The sequence below is a fragment of the Castor canadensis genome, chromosome 4, assembly GCF_047511655.1.
Source record: "Castor canadensis chromosome 4, mCasCan1.hap1v2, whole genome shotgun sequence".
In the NCBI taxonomy this organism is placed as follows: domain Eukaryota; kingdom Metazoa; phylum Chordata; class Mammalia; order Rodentia; family Castoridae; genus Castor; species Castor canadensis.
The window spans coordinates 26,977,168-27,004,643 of NC_133389.1; the positions used below are offsets into that span (position 1 = coordinate 26,977,168).

General features: G+C 37.6%; 1 protein-coding gene, 1 non-coding gene and 1 pseudogene across 4 annotated transcripts in view; 1 reads left to right on the top strand and 2 right to left on the bottom strand.

The window, feature by feature from the left end:
* Dym (dymeclin) overlaps positions 1-27,476 on the top strand; it is a 383,552-nt gene that overhangs the window by 28,022 nt on the left and 328,054 nt on the right. Inside the window, exon 2 of one of the 3 annotated variants that reach the window (XM_074069850.1) lies at positions 3,246-3,276. The exons of the other annotated variants lie outside the window; for them this stretch is intronic. Within the exon in view, the coding sequence (XP_073925951.1) occupies positions 3,246-3,276 (31 nt within the window). The remainder of the gene's footprint in view (positions 1-3,245; positions 3,277-27,476) is intronic. 3 annotated transcript variants of the gene reach the window in all.
* LOC141422856 (U6 spliceosomal RNA) lies at positions 8,702-8,804 on the bottom strand. The gene has a single exon (XR_012447569.1). It is a non-coding gene; the product is annotated as a U6 spliceosomal RNA (small nuclear RNA).
* LOC109698184 (protein lin-28 homolog A pseudogene) lies at positions 23,703-26,529 on the bottom strand (annotated as a pseudogene).

Sequence of the window (27,476 nt, forward strand, 5' to 3'; positions counted from 1 at the left end):
TGGAACAATGAGTCCTGTGGAAACTACTCTAAGGAGCGGGGAGGAGAATAAAAGAGAATGATGGAGGGAGTAAGATATATTGTAAGCACTTTTGTAAATGTCACAGTGTACCCCCAGTACAACAGTAATATAATAATGAAAATGAAAAATACAGAAGAGTTATATATACCCTGCTCCTGCCACTATTTTTAATTCATGCCATCAATTAAAAAATTTGTGTCAGTTTTTCTGTAGAATATTCTACCTAATGAATGTCTTTGGTTGATTCTCATATTTTGTGACTTTTTTTTTTTTTTGGTGGCACTGGGAACCTGCACATGCTAGGCATAAGCTCCACCACTGACCTGCATATCTACCTCTAATTTGTTCTTTTAGTCCCTGTATTTCCTATACACTGGAAGTCAGACTTAAAGGTTTTATAAAATTTGTGTTAAACATTGTTTTGGCAAGGTTATTTCATAAGTGATATTATATACTTCATAATGTTCTTCCATCAGGATCCAGAAAAAGGGGTTTTATTCTTTTATCATGCTAAGATTGACCATAGGTTTGACTGTTTTAGCATGTATTGATTTTCAGCTGAATTATCTGTTTCATAAAAGGTTACAAAATGGTGATATTTCTAATTTGATCATTTTTCTACATTTATTAACTGGAATTTCTCTGTATAAAAGAGCTTTACTCTGTTGATTTGGTTATGTCAGATGTGGTTCTTATCGTATTATATTAACAAATAAGGGCAAACCTTTCATTATTATTCATTACTAGTTTTAAGGAAGGGATCATGGGGTTAAGGAAGTCTATAGTTCCCCTTTTCTCTGACCCCAGGAGTGAGGGGAAATTTCTCTGTCTTTGTGATTTGTTGTAGCCATTTTTTCTTTTCTTTCTATCTTTTTTTTCATTTTATGAGAAAGGGTCTCACTGTGTATCCCAAGCTTGCCTAGAACTCTTGATTCACCCTTCTCAGTCTTCCACGTGCTGGGATTATAGACATGTACCACCACACCTGTCCTGACTTCGTTTTTCTTTTTGATAACCAGTTGAACACCTTTGTGTAGTGGTACTTATGGTTTAATTTTCCTTTCTTCAGTGATCAAGGTTATGATCATATTTCTGGAGGATTATTGGTATTTCCTTTTTTGGGAATTGTTTATATCTTCTGTCAGTAAATTTTAATTACTAACTTTTTGATACAATTGAATTGGTTTTAGTTTAACTTAGTTTGCAATTTATCTGATTGCATGGATTAGATATATATTATACGGAGTGATTATTTATTACTCCTTCTGAGACCCTTGGAAAATTAAAGATGGCTGTGAATTTATAGAAAAAGGTCAAAATGGAGATGAGTCAGAGCAGCAACAACTTATGAAATCATTTCCCTAGTCCTTGCAGAATCATCTTTGAGGACTGCTGCTCATGTCACAGTAAAAAGAGAGCACGATTTATTTAAAGTGATTTTTCATGCATGTGAACTTTAGTACAACATGTATATGCTGTATATTCTGAATCATGACTTTTATATTGAAAAATGTTAAGGAAAGTTTAACTGAACAGAGATAGATTCCATGAAGGAAGAGAAGACTATTGTAAAAATTTCAGTTCTTCCCAAATTAACCTATAGATTAAAGGCAATTTCTTTTTTTTTTAATTTTTATTTTTTTATTATTCATATGTGCATACAATGCTTGGGTCATTTCTTCCCCCTGCCCCCACCCTCTCCTTTACCACCTACTCCCTGTCCCCTCCAACACCCTCAATACCCGGCAGAAACTCTTTTGCCCTTATCTCTAATTTTGTTGAAGAGAGAGTATAAGCAATAATAGGAAGGACCAAGGGTTTTTGCTAGTTGAGATAAGGATAGCTATACAGGGAGTTGACTCACATTAATTTCCTGTGCGTGTGTGTCACCTTCTAGGTTAATTCTTCTTGATCTAACCTTTTCTCTAGTTCCTGGTCCCCTTCTCCTATTGGCCTCAGTTGCTTTTAAGGTATCTGCTTTAGTTTCTCTGCATTGAGGGCAACAAATGCTAACTAATTTTTTAGGTGTCTTGCCTATCCTTATATCTCCTTTGTGTGCTCTCGCTTTTATCTAGTGATCAAAGTTCAATCCCCTTGTTGTGTTTGCCCTTGATCTAATGTCTGCATATGAGGGAGAACATACACTTTTTGGTCTTTTGGGCCAGGCTAACCTCACTCAGAATGATGTTCTCCAATTCCATCCATTTACCAGCAAATGATAACATTTCGTTCTTCTTCATGACTGCATAAAATTCCATTGTGTATAGATACCACATTTCATCAGAGTGGGGCATCTTGGCTGTTTCCATATTTTGGCTATTGTGAATAGTTTATTGTGAATAAACATGGATGTGCAGGTGCCTTTGGAGTAACCTGTGTCACAGTCTTTTGGGTATATCCCCAAGAGTGGTATTGCTGGATCAAATGGTAGATCAATGTTTAGCTTTTTAAGTAGCTTCCAAATTTTTTTCCAGAGTGGTTGTACTAGTTTACATTCCCACCATCAGTGTAAGAGGGTTCCTTTTTCCCCGCATCCTTGCCAACACCTGTTGTTGGTGGTGTTGCTAATGATGGCTATTCTAACAGGGTGAGGTGGAATCTTAGTGTGGTTTTAATTTGCATTTCGAGACAAGGTGATCTTGATAAGCTGATTGTAAAATTTATATAGAAAAGAAAAAACCAAAACACCCTAAAAAAACCCCAAAAATGAAATAAAAAACTCCCAAAAAACAAAAACAAAAGAAAAAAAAACTAAGAATAACTAAAGTGCCTAAGAAGAATAAGGTGTGTGTGTTTATGTACAATAGCCCCGCCCCTCATCCAAGGCTCCTGGTGGATGCCTGAACCCTGTATCCAAGCCCTGTGATATGGCAGTCTGACCAAGATCCCTTCTAGGTGACTAACAAGAAGGTAGCATGTGTGCCGTTCAAAGGGATGATTCACATTCAGCAGATAGAGTAGGACTATGTGAGATAGCACAAGATTTCACATGCTACTCAGAATTGTGTGAAGTTTAACATGTATGAACATTGCTTATTTCTGAAAGTTTCTATTTAATATTTTCAGATCAGGTTGACTGTTGGTAACAGAAACACTGGAAAGCAAAACCACGGATAATATCTACAGAGTTGGCACTTCAGAGCCATGGGGAAAAAAATGAACTTCATAAGAAATAGCAATGGGAATAACTTATTAGCCTCTTTTTTGTCTTTCTTAACCTCCAGGTTTGCCACGCTTGGGCCAGTGCTTTGCAGTGTAAGTTATTATGGCTTTATAGTTTGTTTTGTAATGACTGCTTTTCTTCAGTTATGTGTTGCTATTCTTATGTGTTTATTCTTTTTAATATCATTCCTTTTTCTTAATTTATTGTATTTATAGAGAAAGGTGTAGAGGAATCTTGGACAATACGAATACGCTGCACTTTGTAGCTCTTTGGGGATAATATTTTTAGAGGCTTCATTTGTAGGGTTGCGTATACTTTTGGTGGCATGCACTTTCTATGTGAGACTGCCCTGCTTCTCAGTGGTAGTATTTGATGTGTGACCTTGAGATTGAGTAAGCTTTGAAGTAGCAGGTACTCCCTCATTGACTGAGTCAGGGATTGGGACTGTCTTGTTTATGAGTTATTCAGGAGTAAGATGCAAGTCCCTACAGACTGTCTCTGTAGGGACGACTCTGAATCCAGATATTTCTGAAATTATTTATTCTTGGAATTCCTTGGAACATATGTGCTGTCCTGAAATGCAGCCCAGTTTTGCAGCCAAAAATGATATCTTCCAATTTTTAGAAACACTAATAAGGCCTTTAGGAGTAACTAATCCTTGCTTACTATTAATTATTTTTAGTACTAGAGTAATCAGATATTGTCAGTGTTTCCAGTTATGGTTGCAGAAATCTTACTTAGATTCTTCAATAGTTTTTTCATCTTATTAATATTACCTCTGAAGAAAAGGTCTGAAATAAAATGAAGAGTAATTCAAGAGTAAAGTTTAAATAATACAAGTATTTTTCTAGCTTTTGTTTTTTTAATTTTTTTATGGTACTGGTAATTGAACTCAGGTCCTTGTGCTTGCTAAGCAAGTGCTCTAACACTTGAGCCTTGCTCTCAGTCCTTTTATGGTTTTCTTTTTGTTGTTTTTGAGAAAGGGTCTTGTTATTTAGCCTAGACTGGCTTGGATTTTTCGATCCTCCTGTCTCAGCCTCATGAATGCTGGAATTATAGATATGGACTACCTTATGTGGCTATTTTTCTTAGTATTTTAAAAGTATTTGCATGACTGATTTTATATAGAATCAGTAGCAGAATACATAATAGTACTACATAATCGTAGCAAAAATGCAAAATAAATCTGAGCTTGCTGATTTTTGGTTTGTAAGCATGTGAGTATCCCCATGTGAAGGTATGGGGGTATAAGCATACATTCATAATATGTTTCATGCTGGAGGGCCAGCTGCCTCTTCACTGCCATTCATTTCTCAGGCTCAAATGGTGAGCTAGCCAGTAGATACCCATGTCCTCAAAGGGCTTATAGTCTTATTTATAAGTCAACAATTGATTATGGTGAAGTGTAATAAAGACAGTTATGGTTATGACAGTACAGAGAGGAATAAACAGTCCAGGAACATCTCTTCACCCAAGCTGGAATGGCGCAGGTTGGGTCAGAGACTTTTTGGAAAAAGTGGCATACCTTTGTCTATTCCATTTATGTTTTGAAAGATAATGTGTTCATGTGGTTTTAGCTTCAGAACTTATCTCAGGGTACTTAAAATTTTTTTTTTCGAAACAGGGTCTCTCTATGTAGCCCATGTTGGCCTTAAACTTGTGATCCTCCTGCCTCAGTCTCCCAGGTGCTGGGATTGCAGGTATCACCACCACTCTGGCTACCACAGGATATTTAATGAAAGGTCTCCCTTCCCTATCTCCACCCTTATTCTTCAACCACCTCAGAACTCCTTTTTGGAGGAAGCCATCCATTACCTTTAAACTGAGACCTGAGCCAGAGGCAAAGGATCTCAGAGCAAAGGACTGGTCCAGGCAGAGAGAACAGCATGAGGAAAGCTCATGCGAAGTTTTCATAACTGAAGAGAAGTGCTGAGGTAAGAAAGCTCGCAAGACTTAAGATTCTTACAAAAATTTTATAATCTCCATCTCCCAAGTAGCTAGGATTATAGGCTTGAGTCACCATGCCTGGCCCATGCCTCGTCTTGTAATAGTAACTCTGTCCTTCAGAAATTATCACTTCTTAAATACAGACTTTTTGTGTTTCTAAAGCACAGTTTAGGCTGGATGTGGTGGTTCAAGCCTATAATCCTACCTATTTGGGAGGCAGAGATTGGGAGGATTGTGATTCAAGTCCAATCCAGGCAATGTTCACAAGACTCCATCTCAACCAATTGTTGTGGTCTTGTGAAGTCGCTAATCAGAAGACATCTAGATTCTTTGTGACCTGCATGGAAGGAATCCAGGCAGAACAAGCAGTTAGTAAGGGAGATGATAGAGTTTATAATAGGGTGTGGTCTCTGCCAAGTGAAGAAGCAGGGAGCAGGGAAAAGAGTGGAAGTTCTCTGTTTGAAGGCATGAACTGCTGATAACCTGTGTGAGGGGAGGGGTGGATGCTCCTGGGCTAGGGGATGGATCATTCTGTGCATGTACTTATGCTAACTCTCAGCTACCCTAACTTCATGTGGGTGGAAGTTTCCATAGTTTTTCTGTCTAACTCTAGGTAGCAGAGGATTGCAATTAAAAGTGAGGCTCAGAGGGGTGAGAGGGTATTTAAGATGACACACCTTAGAGTTACAGGGATGTAAGAGTCTAATCTTCCCCTATTTCTAACCTGCCTCACAATGGCTGGATGTGCTGACTGCATCCCTGTCATCCCAGCTACATGGTGAAGCACAAATAGGAGGGTTGAGGTGTGGTGGTCCAGGCCAGGCCTGCAGAGTATAAAGCGAGACCCCCATCTCAAAAATAACCAACACAAAATGAGTGGGTGGAATGGCTTAAGTGGTAGCACCTACCTAGCAAGTGTGAGGCCCTGAGTTCAACCCTCAGTACTGCAAACTCCTCTTCCCCCCAAAATAAAAACACAGTTCAAATAAAAAAGAAAGTAAGAAAAAATTTAAAAAAGAATAAAATATAGTTCCATTATAAGATCAGATATATGTATTCCAAGCAAGTAGAAAATTAGGTCGTGTGTGGATATTAGTAGGTGGGATGATCACAATTATAGAAGCATTCTGGAGGAGTTGGAGGTTAACAGAACCCTGGATGAGGTGGATGATTTAGAGGAAGTGAAAAACACTGAGAAAATTCACTCGCTTTTGAAAAATGTGTTCAAAGGCATTAGGGCAGAACACAGCTCCATTTGAGGTGTGGATCAGTGGGTTCTAGCCAGTCTAAGGAAAATGTTGCTCCCAGGCCTGCACTGAGGACTACAGTCCTTCCAGTGTTGGCAATGGCGTGAAAGATAGAGGGGCCATGGTGTCTGTAGATTGAATAAAAAATTAGAATTCCATTTGTTTTTGCTTGAAATGATAATCAACACATTTTTGTGACTCAAAATCCAAAGTATACAGAGGTTATAAAAGTAGAAAGGGTTCCTTCCTCTATCGTCTGTCCTGCCTGATTCTCTTCCCCAGTTTCAACCATTGTTATCCATTTGTTGGATAGTCTTTCAAAGGGCATTTATGCACATGCTAGCAAATATGCACATATTCACCCCTTTTAGACAAAAATAACATTACAGATGATTCTTCATTTTGTGCTTTTAAAAATTGATTATATCTTGGAGAGCCTTCTATATATAGCTTCCTTTTTCTTTTTCTATTTCTTTCTCTTTTTTTTTTTGAGGTACTTCTTACTTTTTTGGTAGTTTGAACTCAGGGCTTTATGAGGCAAGCACTTTTTCACTTTGGCCATGCCTGCAGCAGTTTTTGCTGTGGTTATTTTGGAGATAACCACATGATGCCATGAAGGTCTGAATTTCTACTGCTACATAGGGAAAGGAAAATCCCACATCCCTATAAAAGCTGACATATCTGACTAACAACATAATATAGAATAATATATCTAAAAATTCTTTTATTTTAAATAGATATTTGATTTGAGCATTAGTACTTTATGAGCTTAAAGGTCTAGATTTGAGAGCAAAGCTGAACAATACAGCAGCAGCTTGAATATTCTTTACTTTTTGGTGGAATGAGGTTTGAACTCAGGTCATTGAACTTGGAAAGCAGGGGCTCTACCACTTGAGCCACACCTCCAGTCCATTTTGCTCTGATTATTTTGGAGTTGGGGGTCTCATGAACTATTTGCTTGGGCTGGCCTTGAATAACGATCCTCCCAATCTTAGCCTCCCAAGTAGTTAGGATTATAGGTGTGAGCCTCAGGTGTCCAGCAAATACTCTAAAGGGTAATTATTTTCCAAAGGTGCATTGATTTTGGGTGAGATGTACAGTGATGTGTGGTAGAGGAGCATAGATTTTGGAAGCCAGACTGATCTTGTCTTATATCTTATCTCTACCACTTACTAGCTCTGTGAACTCTGGTAGCCTACTGTATCTCATTGAGCCTGTTGCTTCTGTGAAGTGGAATAATAATCCCTACCTCATAGATTTGTAGGGATGATAAAATACCACAGTACATGCAAAGTGTCCGAATTCCTTCTTCTTTCAAGGAGTTACTATTCATTAGTTTAAAAAGAGAGTAAGGTACTGGGCATGGTAGTGCATGCCTGTAACGTTAGCACTCCAGAGGATGAGGCAGGAGAATCATGAGTTCAAGTCTAGCCTGAGCTATGTGGCACAAACCCTATCTCAAAAAACCACACCAAAAGTATAAAACAAAAGAAAAAAAGACAACAAGGGTTCTGTCCTAATAAAATATTTGAGGAATGAGCATAAGCAGCAGAAATTTAACCAGTGTTCTGATGTCCACTTTATCCTGATGATTGAAAATCCTGTGGCTTGGTGGAACTGGGGTTTGAGTTCAGGACTTTACACTTGCTAGGTTGGAGCTCTCCCACTTGAGTCATGCCCTTCAGCCTGTTTTGCTCTGGTTATTTTGGAGACAGGGTCTTGTTTTTTGTCCAGGTTAGCACCGACCACTGTCTTCCTATTTTAGGCTTCCTGATGACAGGAGCCATTATGCCCAGCTCCCTCCCCCCCAGTCCCCTCTTGAGAAGGGGTCTCATGAACATTTTCCCCAAACTGGCCTGGAACTGTGATCCTCCCTATCTAGCCTCCAGCATAATTGGTATAACATGCTTGTGCCACTGCACCTAGCTATTGGTTCAGATGGGGTTTTGTGAATATTTTGCCTGGGCTGGTCCTCAAATTGCAATTACAGGTGTGAGTAACTGGTGCTGGGCTCACATGAACTTTTGAATCAATTATTCAGCTGTTCTAAAAATTAGGCCAGAGCCTGAGTATAGTAATACTTGTTTTTGTGTTTAAACAATACTATTTTTTATAAATTGTACTGTTCAGAAACCATTACTGCTTAATGAAAATTGTATTATGTATACTGAGCACTAGATGGTGCTCATATAAGGCGAAAAGGCAGCTTTTGGCAGTCATTTCAAACTCATTTTTCTGGGTATCAAGGTACTATGCACTCATTTTTAATACTTTTAAATAAAAAAAAAGGATAAAGGCAAAAACAACAAAAAATTGGTTTTTTAAAAATATGGAATGCTTCACAAATTTGCATGTCATCCTTGCGCAGGGGCCATGCTAATCTCTGTAAAAATGACAAAATTAACAGTCAGGAATAACTATTGTTAGCATTTGGTTGTGTGTCCTTTTAGTTCTCTTTCATTTAAAATGTTTTTATCACATTCTATACATTCATTCTTTAATTCACACTCCCCTTTCTGTTAGGGTTTTCCTACAATGTAATTTTAAATGGTTATAGAGTAGTCTATCTTATGATTATCCAAAAATTATTAGCCCAGGCTGGCCTTGAACTTGCTATTAGCTCTGGCTGGCCTCGAACTCATTGATCCTCCTACCTCCTGAGTGCTGAGATTACAAGTATGCACCACCACACCTTACTCAGTTGTTTCTTATTTTTCATGATTTTATATAAAAGTATGATAAATTTCTTTGTAACCAAATTTTCTCTCTCTCTCTCTCTCTCTTTTTTGGTATACTGAGGCTTAAACTCAGGGTCTGTACCTTGAGCCATTCCACCAGCCCTTTTTTGTGTAGGGTATTTTCGAGATAGGATCTCAACTATTTGCCCGGGTTGGCTTCAAACCTTGATCCTTCTGATTTCTGCCTCCTGAGTAGCTAGGATTACAGGTGTGAGCTACCGGTGCTCAGCTGTAACAGAGTTTTTGTGCATAATCCCAAATTATGAAAGTAGACAAGTTCTTTATAGTTGACTTCCCAATAAAATAATCTTTTTAAACCACATAAGTAGCCTTTCGTTACAGAAAAGTTAGAAAATAAAGAAACAAAAGGAAAATAGTCATGTTTTCTGACATCACACAGAGATAACTACTGTTAATATTTTGGTATTTATTCTTTCATACTTAAAGAAACCTTATACCCTGTATACAGGCTAAACCTGTGATCTCAGCTACTTGTGAGGCTGAGATTGGGAGGATTTCGGTTGAGGCTAGCCTGGGCAAATAGTTCAAGAGAACCCATCTCCAAAATAACCAGAGCAAGATGGACTGGAGGTGTGGCTCAAGTGGTAGAGTGCCTGCTTTGCAAATGTGAAGCCCTGAGTTTAAACCCTGTCCCACCACAAAGAAGAAAAGAAAAGAAGAGAAAGAAAGAAAATTAGAGACATCAAGGTCATGGAGAATGATGGAATGGGAGCAAATACAAGCAGGAGATTTCTTTAGACGGGGAGTCTCTGGGAAAGCTGTGTTTGAGCAGACACTAATGAAGCCAGGTTGAGCCATGCACACTCTGGGGAAGAGAGAACAACAGGCCTCAGAACCTGAAGCAAGAGGAAGTCTGCATGGTAGAAGAGTAGCCAAGAGGCCAGTGTGGTGGGTCAGTGAGCAAGGAAACGAATCATATAAGCACTTTTGGCTACATTAAAGATTAGTATTTCTTGGCATTTTAGAGACAAGAATGTTTTAATGTTGGTATATGAGAGTTGAGTCTTGTTTACTTTAGTTTACTAACTTATAATTTGCAAAGATTTTTACTCAGAATTTTTACTGTGATAAAATATGCATAACATAAAATTTACTCTTTAAAAACTATTAAATGTGCTATTCAGTGGTTTTAAGTGCATTTATAACGTTGTAATTCTTCACTTCCAAAACTTTTCCTTCTTCTGAAACAGGGATGCTGTACTCATTAAACAGTACTAACTTCCCATTCCCTCCCCACCCCCTGGCCCTCCCAGTCCCTGGCAACCTCTATTCTACTTTCTGTTTCAATGAATGTGTCTACTTGGTACTTTATATAAGTGGAATGGTAGAATAGTTCCCCTTTTATGATTGGTTTATTTCACTTCTTAGAATGTTTTCAACTTTCGTCCATATTCCATTTGCCAGAATTTCCTTCCCTTTTAAGACTGAATTATATAAAGTTTTTTAAACTTCACTTTGTTGTACACATAGATTCTTTTAAAAAAAGGCTTCAATTTCTCTTTAACATTGTTAGGTTCCAGTCACCACTTTGATTTTTCTTTGAGGGAGTTTTCTTCTTTTATAAAAATAAGTATACATTCTGCTAACAGGCTTTGCTAATGTTGTAAACACCATTGTTAATTTACTAGTTATTTATTGAGCACTTTCTGTGTGCCAGGTGCTGGGCTCATTGCCTTAGAATCATCAGTCTTCTTGTGTATTCTGATATCTGTCATTCTCATGACAAAACTGAGGCCTACAAAGGTTGTTCAAAGTTATACAGCAAATAGCTGGTAAGGACCAGATTTAAACCAGGTTTATGTGATTACCAGAGATGAATTCTATTGATCACCATCTGACACTGTTTCCTTTTGGAAGTGTAGACTAATCACAAACCTAGCTTCAAATAATCACTGAAGAACTGCAACGTAATCAAGTAGGTTTTGAAAAAGAATTGGTAGATTATATATTCACATTTATAAACTTGTCCAAAGCTATAGGTCAAAATTGTAGGTACCTTATGTTTGCATGTCATTGTTTGCAATAACACATGCAACCTGAAGGATGATCTGTCTAGTATTTTTATGTGTCTTCTTTCTAGCTAGGGGAGCCACCTGAATGATCCTTTCCCCACGTTATTTATTTTTGAAAGTTTATTTACTTATTTTTCCATTTTTATTAGGGTATATTTGTTGTACAGGGGGGAGTCATTGTGACAATTCCAAATAGCCTTACATTGGTTAGATTCCCCCCCACCATCCCTTCCTCTCCAAACCCCTCCCTGCCCCACTTAAAGCATTTGCAAGAACAAGAGATTTCATCATTCTATTTTCAAAGTTCTTAATCTGTTTCCTTACTTGAGAAACAGGAAAAGAGACTTACTGAATTTGGTCACGACTTTCTAACTAACAGAAACAGTTAAGTGATTGTAAAATTATTTTTTTTTCTTTGAGTCTTTGGTGCTTGTATGTATTTTTATTCTTTTTGGCATACTTTATGTACAATTTTATTAGAAATTTTTAATTGAAACAGTCTGCTCTGTCATGGAGGTGGGCTTGGGTAACTACTAAGCTGTCTTCTAAATTCTCATCAAATCTTTCATTGTAGATTTGCATGGGTGGTGACAAAATAACGTATTAGGCATTTTACTAACGGAGTAACTAATTTGAGACTTTTCTTGGCGGCTTATTTTCTCAAGTTGAGGATCATAAGAAGTTCAGTCTTTACATCTTGAGTCAAAACTTTTACTTCCTGCTTTTCATTTGTACCTTTCTATGGGATTATTTTAGAAGATGATTGAGTTTTCTCAGGATTAATTACTTCCTTAAACTGAAGGTTTTTTTTTTTTTTTTAAAACATGTTTTTTCATTAGTATAGATATGTTAAAAAGACAGTACTGTAATCTGTTGGTGCTGGGCTTGAACACAGGACCTTGCTCATACTTGGCAGGTACTCCATCATTGAACTCCATTCCTGTAGCACTTCAACTGTGTGTGTGTGTGTGTGTGTGTGTGTGTGTGTAACTAGTGTTGCTTACATGTGCACCCTTGGATTCCTTGTCTCGCTGGGTTGGTGGAATCTAGTTTTTTGTCATTTTTTTCAAGAAAATAAATTCACTATTACTAGCATGGTAGTTGCTATAATTTGATGGTTTAACAGTTACAGTTCTTTCTTTTGGCAGTTGAATGATAACATATAGAATTGTCTGTGAATCACAAATAGAAACACCTTTTGGGTTCTGCTTGATACATTAAAAATTGCTATAATAAACTTATATGCATCTTTTATCCTTTGACTTTTTCCTATGAATAGGTCCTTTTAAAACATTAACCTTCCCACAGTTTAACCACTGAATGGGCTGATTCTTGTTAGTTTTGTGAATGACTTCTGTTAATTCCCTTTGCTAAGGTGAGGGGGATGGTCTTCAGAAATGCTTATTTACTTTTCTGAATGGTTCCTTGTTGATTTGTCAGGCCATGTCATAAACTGAAAAACACTACCTATTTGTCAGAATAGGTAGGTTGTAGGTGAAAATGACATTATTAGTATGAAGTGTTAGTTTTGAAGTAATTTTATGACAGAATTTTCAGTAAAAGGAACTTAAGCATTTTCAGTAGTTATTTTATGAATCTCCTAATTGTAGTTTGATTACTCAGCACATCTATATTCAGAAGTCCATTTTCCCCCAATAGCTTTTTGTCTGTCTGCTTTTCTTTAAAAAATTTGAACTATGAGTTTTTCATTGTTGAGATTCACAATTGGGACTGGTATGCCTAAAAATAGAATAAAGCCAATCTAAATTACTGAAAGCTGCAAATTATGGAATATATAATTTAAAATTTTTAGCTTTCTGAATAAACTATAATTTATGGTGTCATAGTAGTTACAAAAAGTCACCTATCATCTTATCATTTTCCTTATCAGATTTAAAATTCTCTATTTCTTCTGATTCTTTATCATTCATGTAATTTTTACATGATTGTAATTACAAAATATAATTTTTATAACATGCTATATGTATTGCACAATTTCTTTTAGGTGTATATAGAAATTCCAAGTGGTTGGTAGTAGTATTTCTAGCTTGATATTACATAGGTTTGCTCAAATAAGAAAGCATCTAAGTTAATATTATTCATATTGAAAGAATTAAACTAGAAGTTAGATATGTTTATTTATTTATTTTGCAGTACTGGGGCTTGAACTCAGGGCCTACACCTTGAGCCACTCCACCAGCTCTTTTTTTTGTGAAGGGTTTTTCAAGATATTTGCCCAGGCTGGCTTTGAACTCTGATCCTCCTTATCTTTGCCTCCTGAGTAGCTAGGATTGCAGGCGTGAGCCTTATGTTTATTCTTATATTGTGTCCTTATATAAATTACTTAGCTTCTGTATTTCTACCACTTGTAAGGTGACAACATCCCTATTTCTTCAGTCAACTTCTCAGGTTTTTTATTTTTTTGTTTTTTTTTTTGGCAGTCCTAGGGATTGAACCCAGGGCTTTGCTTTTGTTAGACAGATACTCTCAGGGTTTTTACAAGAGATTAAGTGAAATCAAGTTGAATGAACTTTAAATAATGTATATAGAACTATACAAAATGTAAGTTACTACAGCAAATTTGTTTGCATGTCAGAAATTAATATGATAGTATGTTTAAACACATTCTTTAGTAGGAATTTAAACCGTATTTCCCCAAATCCTTGCCTCCCTGTTGAAATACATTAAAAATAGCAGAAAGATTACTTCAACTTAATTTTAGCCAAACAGCCCCACATTCTGAAATAGTAGATTTCAGATCAATGAAGTCCTGGTAAATGCATAATTAATTATAATTTAAAACACTTCAAAAGTGAATTGTTTTTCTCTATAGTGTAATTTTTTTTAAAATCCAGTTTTATGTGGTGCTGCAGTGATGTGATTTGCCCCCATGGGAGGGGGACCTTTTAGAGGTGAGGTATAATGAGGTTGTTATTGGCCCCCTCCCCTTATTCTCGCTTCTTGTCTTGCTATGTGATCTCCATTTCATATGTGATGCCATCTGCCTTGATGTGACCCAGCCAAGGAGAACTTTTTTTTTTGAGGGACTGGGATTTATAAGTGCCAAGCAGGTGCTCTACTTCTTGAGCCACACCTCCAGTCCATTTACTTTGGTTATTTTTGGAGATGGGCGTCTCTCAAACTGTTTGCCCCAGCTGGTCTCGAATTGAGATTCTCCTGTCTCAGCAGCCCAAGTAGCTAGGATGTGTGAGGTGTGAACTAACAGTGCCTGGCAAGGCAACTTTTTTTTTTTTTTTTTTTTTTTAGTGGAACTGGGGTTTGAACAGGCAACTCTTCATAGAGGCCAAATTTATGGGGCTACCAGATCTTGGTCTGTGTGTTAAATAAAAACCTCTTCTCTTGCTCTCTCTCTCTCTCTCTCTTTTTTTTTTTTTCAAATAAACCACCTACAAATCTTTCCATATTGGTAACAGAAAATAGACTAATCACCAAAATACTTCTGTTTGAGAATATGGTAAGATACCATTTGGTATGCTTCTTTTTCTAATATTATGCATTATTTAGCCTCTTTCTTTAATTCTTCAAGGGCAGCGCCATGGCGTGGCAGTATCCTCTATTGGTATCTCTGATGTTACTTAAAATCCAAAGGGTGGAAAGGTGAAGAAGAAAGAGACAGATGGGTTGATAGAAAAGAAGAGAGAGGTGACAAAGCAAAAAAGGTATTGGATGATACTAACCGCTAAAGGGACACAAGTAATTCCTTTTGGTGCCATAATTTAGGTCATAGATCATCAATTAGATTATCAGCATTAGTGTACTGCTTTTGTAAACTCCAGTTGTATTTTACTTGTAAACTGTAGCATGCCTGACCTGGCAACACCAGTTGTCTAAAATATTGTAAGTTTTGTGTATTTTTACATGTAACACATATCAGGAATATATGACCTGTGTTATATGTTTATTTTGAATTCTTGAATTACAAGTTTCATATGAAAGTCATTTTTTGTCCCTACCATTAAATGTTCTTTCCTTTTTGTCAGTTTTGGAGAACTACTTGACATCTAAAAGTGGTATGCTGTTGTTTAATAAAGGGATGCATGCTTTAACACTGAGCTCTGGTCTTTTTATTCCTTCATTCTTGAACTAATGGGAGGATCTCTCCTGAAGTATAGACAAGCAGATCTGTCTATCAAAGCCATGCTGTTTTGTTTCTGTCACCTCCTGAATTGTGGCTGATGATATTTGGAAGCATTTTTCCTTTAGTGGCTGATATAGTTAATCATCTATCTTTATAATGAAGTATCCACAACTTTTTACTTAATATTGGCTAAATTTTTACTTTTTCTGTCAAATTGGAAATTTTTTGTATCCTGCTTACTAGGCCATTCTTGAAAGTAAGGCCAAGCTGTTTTGATGTTTAAATCCAAAGAGGTTGTAAACTGTAAATGTGATGTGTCCCAAACCCCATGATATTTAATACAAAAATTGCCTGATACAACTAAAGAATTTAGATAGTGTTGAATAGAATTTTGTTCTAAATTCACAGTGGCATAGTAATAATTTGCTACCTAGACATCATATTCTTTATGAATTCCTCTCTATAGGCCATTTTAGATTTAGAAAAATCCATATTTGTAACTAAGGGTGTTATGATTGCTTACTGTCATCACATGCTTACTTAAGTATAAAGATGACTGGATTTGGTGTCTAAAGATTGAGTTTGCAATTTTGCAAATTTAACAGTATGTGGGAATTTATAAGCCAGTGGTGGGTAATTGGTTAAATTTTTCTTGCATGTAATTGATGAAGTGTTCTTGACCTAACAATTGCACTTCTATTGTTTATGTTAAGGAGATAATTGGACAGTTTCAGGAATATATGTAGAGATGTGTGTGAAGACATTTATAGTAATATTTATTATAGCAGAAAATTGCTAACAACTTAAATGTTCCAGTAAGGAGGTTGGATAAATAAACAAAAATGTTGCATCTGCATGCTGGAACAACATATAGTCATTAAGCATGATCATATGTTTGTAGACGTGAAAAAATATCTAGAATATTTTAAGTGGTTAAAGCTACTTATAAAACCATTTGTTCATGCAATACTGTGTATATTTTAAAGATGTGTATTTATTTAATTTTTTGGTATAAGTTTAAATAGCTTTATATCTTTATGGAATACTTTGCTGCTGCTTTAAGAATTTTGATAGTATGTGTTTTTGATTTTGTGTGTATTGACTCTTCATACACTTAGAATAAAATCCAAATTCCTTAACTGCTTTGAAGATTCTTTATTCTTTTGCTCTGTTTTACCTTGCTAGTCTTCTACTGATATCCCCCAGGGAGTTAGTTGTGATGTATGTTGTCAGAGTCAGCAGAGGGGACAGAGATTACATGGATTGTTTGTAGCATAGTTTAGATGTCATTTGACTCTATTACTGCTATTCCTTGTTGGAGTTCTGTAGGGGAAGCTCTTATAGAAGCTTGTGGAGAATGTGAAGTTGGCGTTGAAGTCAGGACTCTCCCTAGAGTCTCTTCATTGCTCATTGGGTTGGCACCAGCAAAACTGAGATTCTTGGTATATGACCCTATTTCTTTGTGTTGCTGCCAAAGTGATGGTGTGGGCAAGGTCTGAGAAGAAGGTGCCTGACATGCTGTCACTTAAGAAGGATTGCTTCATGTAGAGCCAATGTGGTCTTGGACCAGTATGGTTTATAGTTTAGCTTGTTTGTCAGAAGTTCATCTAGAAGATCACTAGTTTTAAGTATCTATCCCTAACCTCCCATTGTTGACTGTTTTCTAATTGACCTGGAGGTACGGAGTTTATGTATATAGTAAATTTGAAGTATTCTGTGTGGTGCCAATTTCTTTAGTCAGAATTAAGGTGAATATTTCCCTGCATTTTGTCCCTCTGAACAGGTGCTCTACCACTTGAGCCTTACCTCCAGCCCCATTTGTCTCTCTTTTGCATGTGCCCCAAATCTGCCTTCAGAATTAACACTTGGTTTCTAATTGTAATTGTCTTGGAAACATTGGCATATTTTTGCAGTACCATTTTCTTTTATTTACTGCAAATGATGATTTGTTAGTTGCCTGCTGCCAGAACATCTGAGCTCATTTGTTTAACTAAAGCAGTACTGAGCATAGATGCCTATAACAGGCAGCAACAGTTACCAACCATCCCAGTTGCTTACCACCTCATTATGGCTCTAAATCAAGCAAAGGGGAAAGCAGATTATTCTTAAATGTTCCAAGAATACTGGAGGATTGAGGGATGAGAGGAAAGAAATTCTATTATAATAATCAGTGTGTTGGTCTTGGCAGTAGTATGCCTGGCTGATTTCCTTTATAGAAATAAGTAACACTTCAGAGTGTAGAAATTATAGGCAGACTGCAACAGTCTTGTGTATCCTTTATTGAACAGACAATTACCAAGTATTTTCTTCTGATGGAACCAGGCATAGTGGGGATGCATGGGTGAAGGAAGCACTTCCCCTGTTCTCACACAGCATATAATCTGGGCACTGAAGATGCTTTTGCTGAGGAGGTGGGGGCAGCAGCGGTCACATAGGCAGGGCCAGGTTTGGTAGGCGTCATCACAGAACAGCTGGTCTCTGCTGGCTCACCACAAGGGGGAGCTTTCTAAGGGAGGTGGAGCAATTATGACAGAAATCAGACTGCTTCAAAAAGATATATTCTTGGGCTGGTGGCTGACTCAAGTGGTAGAGCACCTGCCTAGCAAGCTCAAGACCCCCTAGTATTGCAGAAACAACAGCAACAACAACAAAAAACACACCAAAACCCAAAACAAAACCTCACAAAAGATGAGAAACAAACCTAAACTCCCATTCTTTTGCATTTGGAAACAAATAAACATCTTAAAATTTTTTTTTTTTTTTTTGGTGCTGGAGGTAAAATCCATGGCCTCACCCATACATACACTAAGTAAAGCTACATCCCAAGCCATTTTAAAAATATTGTAAGGTCTAGAGGTGTGGCTCAAGCTGTAGAGTGCCTGCCTAGTAACTGTGAGGCTCAAACCCCATCAAAAATAAATAAATAAATAATAATTTAAACATGGGGCAGAGTTTGCTTTGAGGGCTGGAGAATAGGAAGTGTTTTCTTGAGCTTGGGAAAAAAAGTTTTGTCTCAATGAGGTATTGAACAGTAGAATTCATTTGTTCAATAAGTTTTTATTACGTGTTTGCTTTGTACAGTCTGGGAGTGCTGTGATGAACAAGGAGCCCACAGATAAGTAACTGTGTGCTCAGTTTTGTGATTGGGCACGTTGGGCTTTTTTTTTTTTTTGGCCTGGTCTTAGGTGATCAAAGGTTTCTGAAGAAGTGATGTCCAAACTAAACTCACTAATGTATGTTGGTATGAATCCCTTTGTAAGGCTTATATCAAAAATAAATCAGAGCTGTGTTTTGGTTTTTGTTTTGGGAACACAGGTACTTGGGGTGTTTCTTTTACTTTGAGAGAAAGTTGAGGAAGTGAAGTCTGTATTCCAGCCATCGAGAATACCTCTCCAGCTTTATCGTTTTCCATTCCCTGTATTGATTGACCTCCACTTTCTAGAACATGGCAGGGTCTCCGTGACTGCCATGCCTCTCTATACTCCGTTCCATTTTGTCTGTCTGATTCCTCTTGGTCTTCCAGGACAGAGTAATCCCTTCCTCCAGGATGCCTTCTTCCCAGAGTAGGTTGGGAGCACATCTTGTTATTTATTTATTTATTTATTTATTATTCATATGTGCATGCAATGCTTGGGTCATTTTGGGAGCACATCTTGTACACTCACACATACGGCTTGTATTTCTCCAGCAACCAGCAGTCTGGCTTCTTCTTCTTCTTCTTCTTTTTAAGTTTTTATTACATTTTTATTATCATATATTAGATGTATAGAGGGGTTTCATTGTGCTGTTTACATATGTGCTTACAATGTATCTTAATTAGATTCACCCCCCCCATCATTCTACCTGATTCCTCCTCCCCCTTTCTTGAAAAAAATTCAGCACATTTCATAGTTCTGTTTTCAAACATATAAAGTATATTTGCTATGTTTTCCCTCCTTCACCTTCTCAGTTTACTTCCTCCCTCCCACTGGTACTCATCTAGATAGGACCTGTTTGACCTCTTGTCCTTCATTTTTTCAAGTGTATATTGATTGTTCCAGGGGGTTTTGCTTTGGTATGTTATTCAAGAGAGTTTTGCCTTGGTATGTTACACATGTATGTTGTACTTTTATCGAAATCAATAAACATAATACAACACATACATAAACAGAATGAAGGACAAAAAAACACATCATCATCTCAATATATCCAGAAAAAGCAACAAAATTCAACATCATTTTCTGATAAAAACTCTGAAGAAACTAGAAATACAAGGAACATACCTCAACATTAAAAAGGCTATCTATGACAGACCTAGAGCAAACATCATACTAAATGGGGAAAAACTGAAACCATTTCCTCTAAAATCAGGAACAAGACAGGGTGTCAACTCTCCCCACTCTTATTCAATATATTATTGGAATTCCTAGCCAGAGCAATAAGACAAGGGAAAGAAATAAATGGGATCAAGTAGGGAAGTAAGAAGTCAAATTATCTCTATTTGTAGATGATATGATCTTACACCTAAAAACCCTACCAGGAAACTCTTAGCTCTCATAAACATATTTAACAAAGTAGCAGTATACAGCACCAGTACACAAAAATCAGTAGCATTTCTATACACCAAAAATAAAGTCTGAGAAAGAAATCAGGAAAATAATACCATTCACAATAGCCTCAAAAAATTAAAATACCTAGGAATAAATTTAACAGAGGAAATGAAAGACCCATACACATTTAATTCTTGGAGCCTTAGTGGGGATATTACAATAGACACCAATGAAATTCAGGAGATCTTGCTGGAGTATAGGTTTTCAAAATCAAGAAGAAATAGATAAATTTCTTGACACATATGAACCTGCAAAATCGAATCATGAGGACATAAACAAGTTAAACAGATCTAAAACAAGTAATGAGATTGAGACAGTTACAAAGAACCTCCCAAAAAGAGCTGGAGGCATGACTCAAGAGGTAGAGCACCTACCTAAGTACCGCCAAAAAAAAAAAAAAGAAAAGAAAAGATTTTTTAAAAAGAGCCTGCCAATAAAGAGAAGCCCAGATGAATTCACTGCTGAATTCTACCAGACCTTTAAAGAATTAACACTAATATTCCTCAAACTGTTCCAAAAAGGGAAGGAATACTACTCATTCTGAGAAGTCAGTATAACCACAATACAAAAGCAAGGTAAAGATGCATTAAAAAAAGAAAGAAAGAAAGGGATGGGGAGAAGACAGTTAGTTACAGGCCAATATCCCTGATGAATGTAGAAGCAAAAATCCTCAATAAAATACTTACTAATGAGAAGCCAGGCTCAAAAAATCAAAGGCTGCATGTTTTCCTTCATATGTGGAAGTTAGACCTATAAGTTAAATGTATATATAGCTATTTATATGATCATATATATAGATATACAGATATATACACACAAACACACACATGCATATATACAGTGAGAAAAAGAAAACTGTATTAGTGAGTCAGTCTGAGGGTACTGTGGTAGGTGGGAGAGGTAAGGAAAATATTAGAGAATGAAAAATATTCAAACAACCCATCTATATATGAATATAATATAATGCACTGTACTCTAATGTGTTGAATATCAGGTAAGCATGATGATAATGAGTAAATAACCGGGGGGGGGGCTGTAATTTGTTTAAAGCATGATATATACAAGCCTGAAATACCAAGGCAAAACCCCCTTGGACTATCAATATACATTTTAAAAAATAGGTCTTTGCCAGGAGTGGTTACCAGTGGGAGGTGGGTGGGCCTAAGGAAAGTGGGAATGAGGGTGAATACAGTAGATGTGTTTTGTATCCAGATATGAAAATTAAAGAAAGAAACCTGTTGAAATTGTTCAAAAAAGGAGGAAGAGAAAGAACGATGATGGGGGTAAATCTAACGGATTGTAAGCACATATGTAAATATCACAATGTATCCCCATGTACAACTATTATATGCTGATAAAAATAATTTTAAAAATAAAACAAAATACGTGCTAACAGAATCCAATAGCACATTTAAAAGATCATACACCATGATCAAGTAGGTTTCATTCCAAGGGAGCTTAGTTTCCTGCAGTTCAGAAAAGAGAAGAGATGAGGGAAAGGACAGACAGTACTCATTGCTCACCCTCCCTCCCTCCCTCCCCATAAAGTTAAGATTCCTCACAAAGCTGTGGTTTCTAGCAGTAAACATGGAGTTACATTCGTCTGTCTCCTATTAAACAGTCTTGTGACTGCTTTGACATAAGCTTCTTGCACCTGCATAAAAGTTCCTGAGTGACTTGAGTATACATTCAAATTGCCTTTCCTGGTTTCCTGACCCAGCTTTCTATATGGGAAGCCCCCCAACTGCTTCTCTCTAGGATTACAGAAAAAATAGGCTTGATCCATTGAAACACAGCAGGTTTCATGTTTGGCAAGAATCACATCAAGAAATGGTCCTGACTCAGGAGGTTGGAAATAAGGGGAGAGAGCTCCTAGCTTCTTCAGAATTTTTGCATAAATCATTTGGAGTTGTAGAGACACTCCAAGAATTAAACATGTATGGTCATGTAGGTTTCTTTTTGAGGGAAAAGAGCTAGGTAGGATAGAAGTCACTTTTAGGACAGAAAATCTGATCCAAAATGTGAAAGGGAAAAGGAGCACAAAAGAAAAAGATGGTTCAAGATCCCGCTTCAAGAAGAGGGCTCTCCAGACTTGTGTTTCAGATCCTTTTGTCTGCTGCAGAACCTTCTGTCAAAGATGCTTTGGCTATTTTTTTGCTCAATACAAAAAGTTTGTAAACAATAGACCTCAAAAGAACAGGGAGAAAGAGCAACACATTATGTATACACAAACTAGGCCACCTAGCAGCTGACAACTTAGAGACTCAGTAAAGTCTACACAACCCAGACAAATACAATTACTAGAGGGGACAGTATTTGGGGGAGCAAGAAATTAGGATCAGACACACACCACCCAATGCGTTTATTGCATTTGTCCCATTTCAACACAGTGAGGTAGGTTTGCGGTGATCTCGCAGCATGTAAATGAAACCCCTTTTCTCCTTTAGCTACCACAACACTATTAACCACTACTGCAGCAGAGTAGAACACTGGCTCCGGGCACCACAAAGAGGCCCTCACTTACATGTCTCCTGGAAGCCAAGAATTTTGAAAGGCTAAGGATTTGGGTCCTTGTTTCATACAGTCATGCCTGGACAGTACAGGGTGGGCACAAGTATATTGGTCTTGAAACTCAGCCTTACTAACTTACATTTCTTTCTTTTTTTTAAAAACACACACCTCCTGTTGTGCATGTTAGATGTAGGCTAATCCAGTGAAGGATGGATTGGTATGGAAAGCAAGACCTGTGACCTAAGATTAGACAGTCATCACCTAACCTTGGCTTCCTCTCTGAGATTTTCCCAGGCCCAGCCTCTCCTAACTTTTCTGAATGTTTCCTGTTTAGACTAATTTGCAATCTTTCAGCAGAAGGAGATCAAGTCATGGGGCAACACAATTAAAACCTAGTCTCCCATAAAATATTTTCAAGGTGGATAGGGTTTCAAGAGGACACTATAGCAGAAAAGCCAGCTCTAGTTGGCAAAATGAGGTATTTCGATAGGCTGTGCACGCCTAATGGTTGCTCTCCATGGTGATAAAAACAACAAAAAGTATTCCTGCTGTGCAGACCATAGCTGCTGCTGACTTATCCCTGAGAGCACAGTGTACCTGAGAGCACAGTGCAGGAATGAGGGCCTTAGATTAAAATATACAAAAATACAAAACCAGAATATTTATATTAAGAAAAAAGCTAAAATGCACAAGATATGTCAGTTGCATATAGTGCAATTGATAATGCAGTTGGCACCCTAGAGAAAGTGGAGCCCAAGGTGCAGTTATCCAAGGGAGCAAATAAATAAAATCAAATTGGCCCAGAAAGAGGTGGGAGTTAGGAGCCAACCACCCTTTTTATCTGTCATCATAACCCACTGCTTGAAAAAGTTCCCAGCACCATATCCCAAGATTGGGTTACGAGGAAACAAGATGTGGAAAAAACAAAAAACACTCTGCCTTGCTCCTGAGATGCCTTCCCGCAGAAGGTAGAAGCTTGTGGATTTGGGCTATTAATCTGGTCTTACATGTGGATATTACAAATCCATCTTTAAAAGGAGTACAACTTCCCAATGCAGGCCACTTTTAAAAGCTGAAGGTCTTGGGGTGAAGACTCAGATAAAGCATGCAGGTTCTAGGGTTTTCCCCAAAAGCCCTCACTTGCATTTGATAGCACATGATTGGGGTTCTGTTGCCTCAACTCTTCCACCCACAAAGAGGGAAGATGGGGTGATGCTGGGAACCCCGGCCTGAGATACATGGCAGTGCCAGCTACCCCCTCAACCCCACCCTATCCCCACTTTCTCCACTCTGCTGATTGATGCCTACTCCTTGAAGCTTCCTTATAGAAAAAGAATAGCCCAACCCTGGTGGTTCAATTCTGGGCATCTGGGAGCAGAGCAGGGGTATGGAGCTCTTCTTCATCCTCCTGGAAGTAGGCAGGCTTTCTCTGGGAGCTGGGGGCCTACTGGGCCTGCAGTGGATATGAGGCCACCATATGGTTGATGCTTTGGCAAAATTGGCACTTCTTGTGCTGGGGTGGCAGCTTGCATTCCTTGGCATGATGGTCTAGACCACTGCAGTTGTAGCACCTGTCTCCTTTGGATCTGTGCTTCTGTATGTTCTTCCCCTTTGGCTACCTCTCACTCCTAACATGCCACCAGGGCCCGTGACACGGATGGATTCCAGGCCTTTGGTAGACTTCTTAAAGGTGAACTCCACTGCCTCACCCTCCTTCAGGCTCCGTAAGCCCTCCATGTGCAGCTTACTCTAGTGCACAAAGATATCTGGGGCTGGGGGTGGGGTGCGGTGGGGTAGAACTAGACCCCAGTGCAGGCGGTCAAGGACAGGAAGCCAAAACCCACGTGCATGTTGAGCCACTTACAGATGCCTGTACTGTGCAGCAGTTGTGGCTCTTCATCGGCTGGTGCTGCCCTGGCGCAGCCACCAGCAAGGTGCTGGTTGGACACTGAGCCTGTGGCCCCAGGCCCCTAGTCTGTCGGCTGCTGGCCCCAGAGAAGTCCGGAGGCAAAGGGGTGGTTTGGAGAAGAGGTTCCTGCGTCTTCCCCTGCACTTGTTGGTGTTATTTTTTAGTTCTGCTAAGTTCATTTCTAGTTTATCTTGTCCAGAAAATTCAATCTTATGTAAAACTGAAAGATTTAACTTTGAAAAGACGTGTCTGTTCTTTTTAATATAATATGGGATCCTTAAGGCAATGGCATATTCAATTACTTTGTTAGTGGTTCCTAGTTTTATGTATATGATAATATTTCTAGTGTATGACATTGTCCGCAGTTGCAGGGAAGCAGTTCCAGCAGCTCTGTTCAGTAGAAATATAAGATGAGTCACACATGTGATTTAGAGTTTGTTAGTAGCCACAGTGAAAAAGTAAATCAAATGGTGAAATGAATTTTTTTTTACTTCATACTTTTATTTATTATTTATTTATTTATTTTCATTCATTTATTCACATGTGCATACATTGTTTGGGTCATTTCTCTCCCCTGCCCCCTGCCCTCCCCTCACTTCCAGGCAGAACCTGTTCTGCACTGTGAAATAAATTTTAATAAAATACTTTATTATAGTCCAAAATATTCTAAATATAATTTTCTGACTATTAAGAATGAAGTATTTTCTACCCTTTTTGAATTTTGAAATCTGATGTGTATTTTACATTCCAGCAGATCTCAATTTGTAGCTAGCTAGTGGTTTCATATTGGACAGTTTAGAACTGTGTAAAGCAGTCAGTTTGCTTCCTCAGTGTTTTTAAGATCTTCTCATCCAACCTTCTAGTTCACTCTTTTGAAAAAATGTACTTCATAGCAACCCTGCATCAAAGAATTCTAGGGTCTAGGGATTTTTACACAAGCCGCAGAAGTGTTCCCTATTTGTAGGATTTGCTGTGTTTATAGGATTTGTATATTGGGAAGAAAGGCTGCAAAATCCTTGCCCAAGTCACCAGGCTTGAAAGCTGGTTCTTCTCACAGACTTCTGATTTGTGGAATGTTACTTAAACTTCTTGGAGCCTCAATTTACTTCTCTCTAAAAGTAAGGCTTATAGTGGTCCTGCTCATTAGAAAATATTTTTGTGGAATGTAAATGCACTAATAAATTTGAGAGTGCTTTGAAAGACATAAGATTCTACAAATGTATGGCATTATTTTAGTTTAACTAGAGGAAAAAAACCCACTCCATTTTGGGGTCAATAATAATTGTCATTTATTGAGAGTTTACTTGTGCCAGGAACTATTCTGAATGCTTTACACATATTATAATTTAGCCATGACAAACAAGCCAATGAAAGTACTATTCTTATCTCTGTTTTATATATGAGAACACTAAGACATAAGGAATTAGGAAACTATTCCAAGGTCACTTATCTGGCTAGTCGTTAAACTAGTGTGGGAATGCATTTAAAAAAAATTGGATGACCTAAACATTGTATGCACGTATGAATAAAAGAAAAAAAATTGGGATGAAATACACACAACATAAAACTTCATTTTAACCATTTTTATGTGTGTACTTTTTGTAGCATTAAGTATGGTCACAGTGTTTTTTTTTTTTTTTAAACTACCACCTCCACCCATCTCTAGAACTTTTCACATTTTCCAGCTGAAACTCTGTCTATTAAACACTAACTCTGCTGGGCACAGTGGTTTACTCTATAATCCCAGCTACCTGGGAGGCTGAGATCAGCGGATCATGGTTCAAGGGCAGCCTGGGTAAAAAATATTAGTGAGACCCTATCTCAAAGAACAAACCAGGTATGGTAGTGCACCATAATGCCTGTAATACCTGTTATTTGGGAGGCATAGAAACCATCTAAAGCTGACAGCAGGCAAAAAACGTGAGACTATCTGAAAAATAACTCCAGCAGAAAGGGCTGGAGGCATGACTCAAGAGGTAGGCCCTGAGTTCAAAATTCCAGTACTGCCAAAAACAAACACTAACTCCCCATTCCTTTCTCCCCAGCTGTTGCCAACCGCCACTCCTAGTACTGCATATAAGAGGAATCATACAATATCTATCTTTTTTGTTACTGATTCACTTAGCTTAATGTCTTCAAGGTTCATCCATGTTATAGCATGTGTCAAAACATTCTCTTTTTTTTTTTTTGAGACAGGGTCTCACTATGTAGCCCAGGCTGGCCTTGAACTCAAAATCCTCCTGAGTCATCTTGGATTACAGGTATACACCATGCTGCATTCCTTTGCCTACTTTTTAATTGAGTACTTTGGGTTTGTTTGTTTTTTTTTGTTGTTGAGTTGTAGGAATTTTTAAAGATACATTCTGGATGTCAATTCCTTATCATATTATATGCTTTCCAAACATTTTCATGTTTGTAGGGTGGCTTTTTACTCTAGAACTCATAGAAGTTTTTAATTTTGATAAAGTCCATCACATCTATTGTTTCTTTTGATCACTGTGATTTTGGTGTCATATCTAAGAAATTATTATCAAATTCAAATGTCATAAAACTTACTTTCCCCTAGATTTTCTTCTAAGAGTTTGTCCTTTGTCTGTCTGTGCCTCTTGGCACTCCTTCACTTTGTGTCTGTCTCTGTGTTTTTTGTTTTTTTTTCCTGGCACTGGGGTTTGAGCTCATGGCCTTGTGTCTCCTAGGCATTTGCCTAGGAATCATGCCTCCAGCTCCCTGTCTCTGTGTATTTGTGACGCTATGTATATGTCTGAATCTGCTTTTTTTAAAATATATATGAAATTGTGAACTGTTGAAGCTTGTATATGCATTCTCTCTTTTCTTGCCTTGCTTCTTCCCTTTTCTTTTTGTCCAACTATTACAAACTATTGCAGATATCATGGTACTTCATATATATATATCCTAAAAAATAATGGTATTTTTCTAAATAGCTATAATTCCCTTATCAGTAATGTTTTAGAATTGGGAACAGGGGCCCTTACCCTGTGTTCTCTGTTTTGGAGTGACTGCCTTGAATTTTTCTACTCTTCTCTGTCCTAGGGCCTAAAAGACAGGGCACCCCAAGCTCTTCTCTTTTAGCAGTTAATTGCACATTGAAAACTAGAGTATGACCCAAACAATGTATGCACATATGAATAAATAAATAAAGAAAAAATAAATTATATTGCTTAAAAAATAGAGTAAACTTCCTAATTACATTGAAAATTG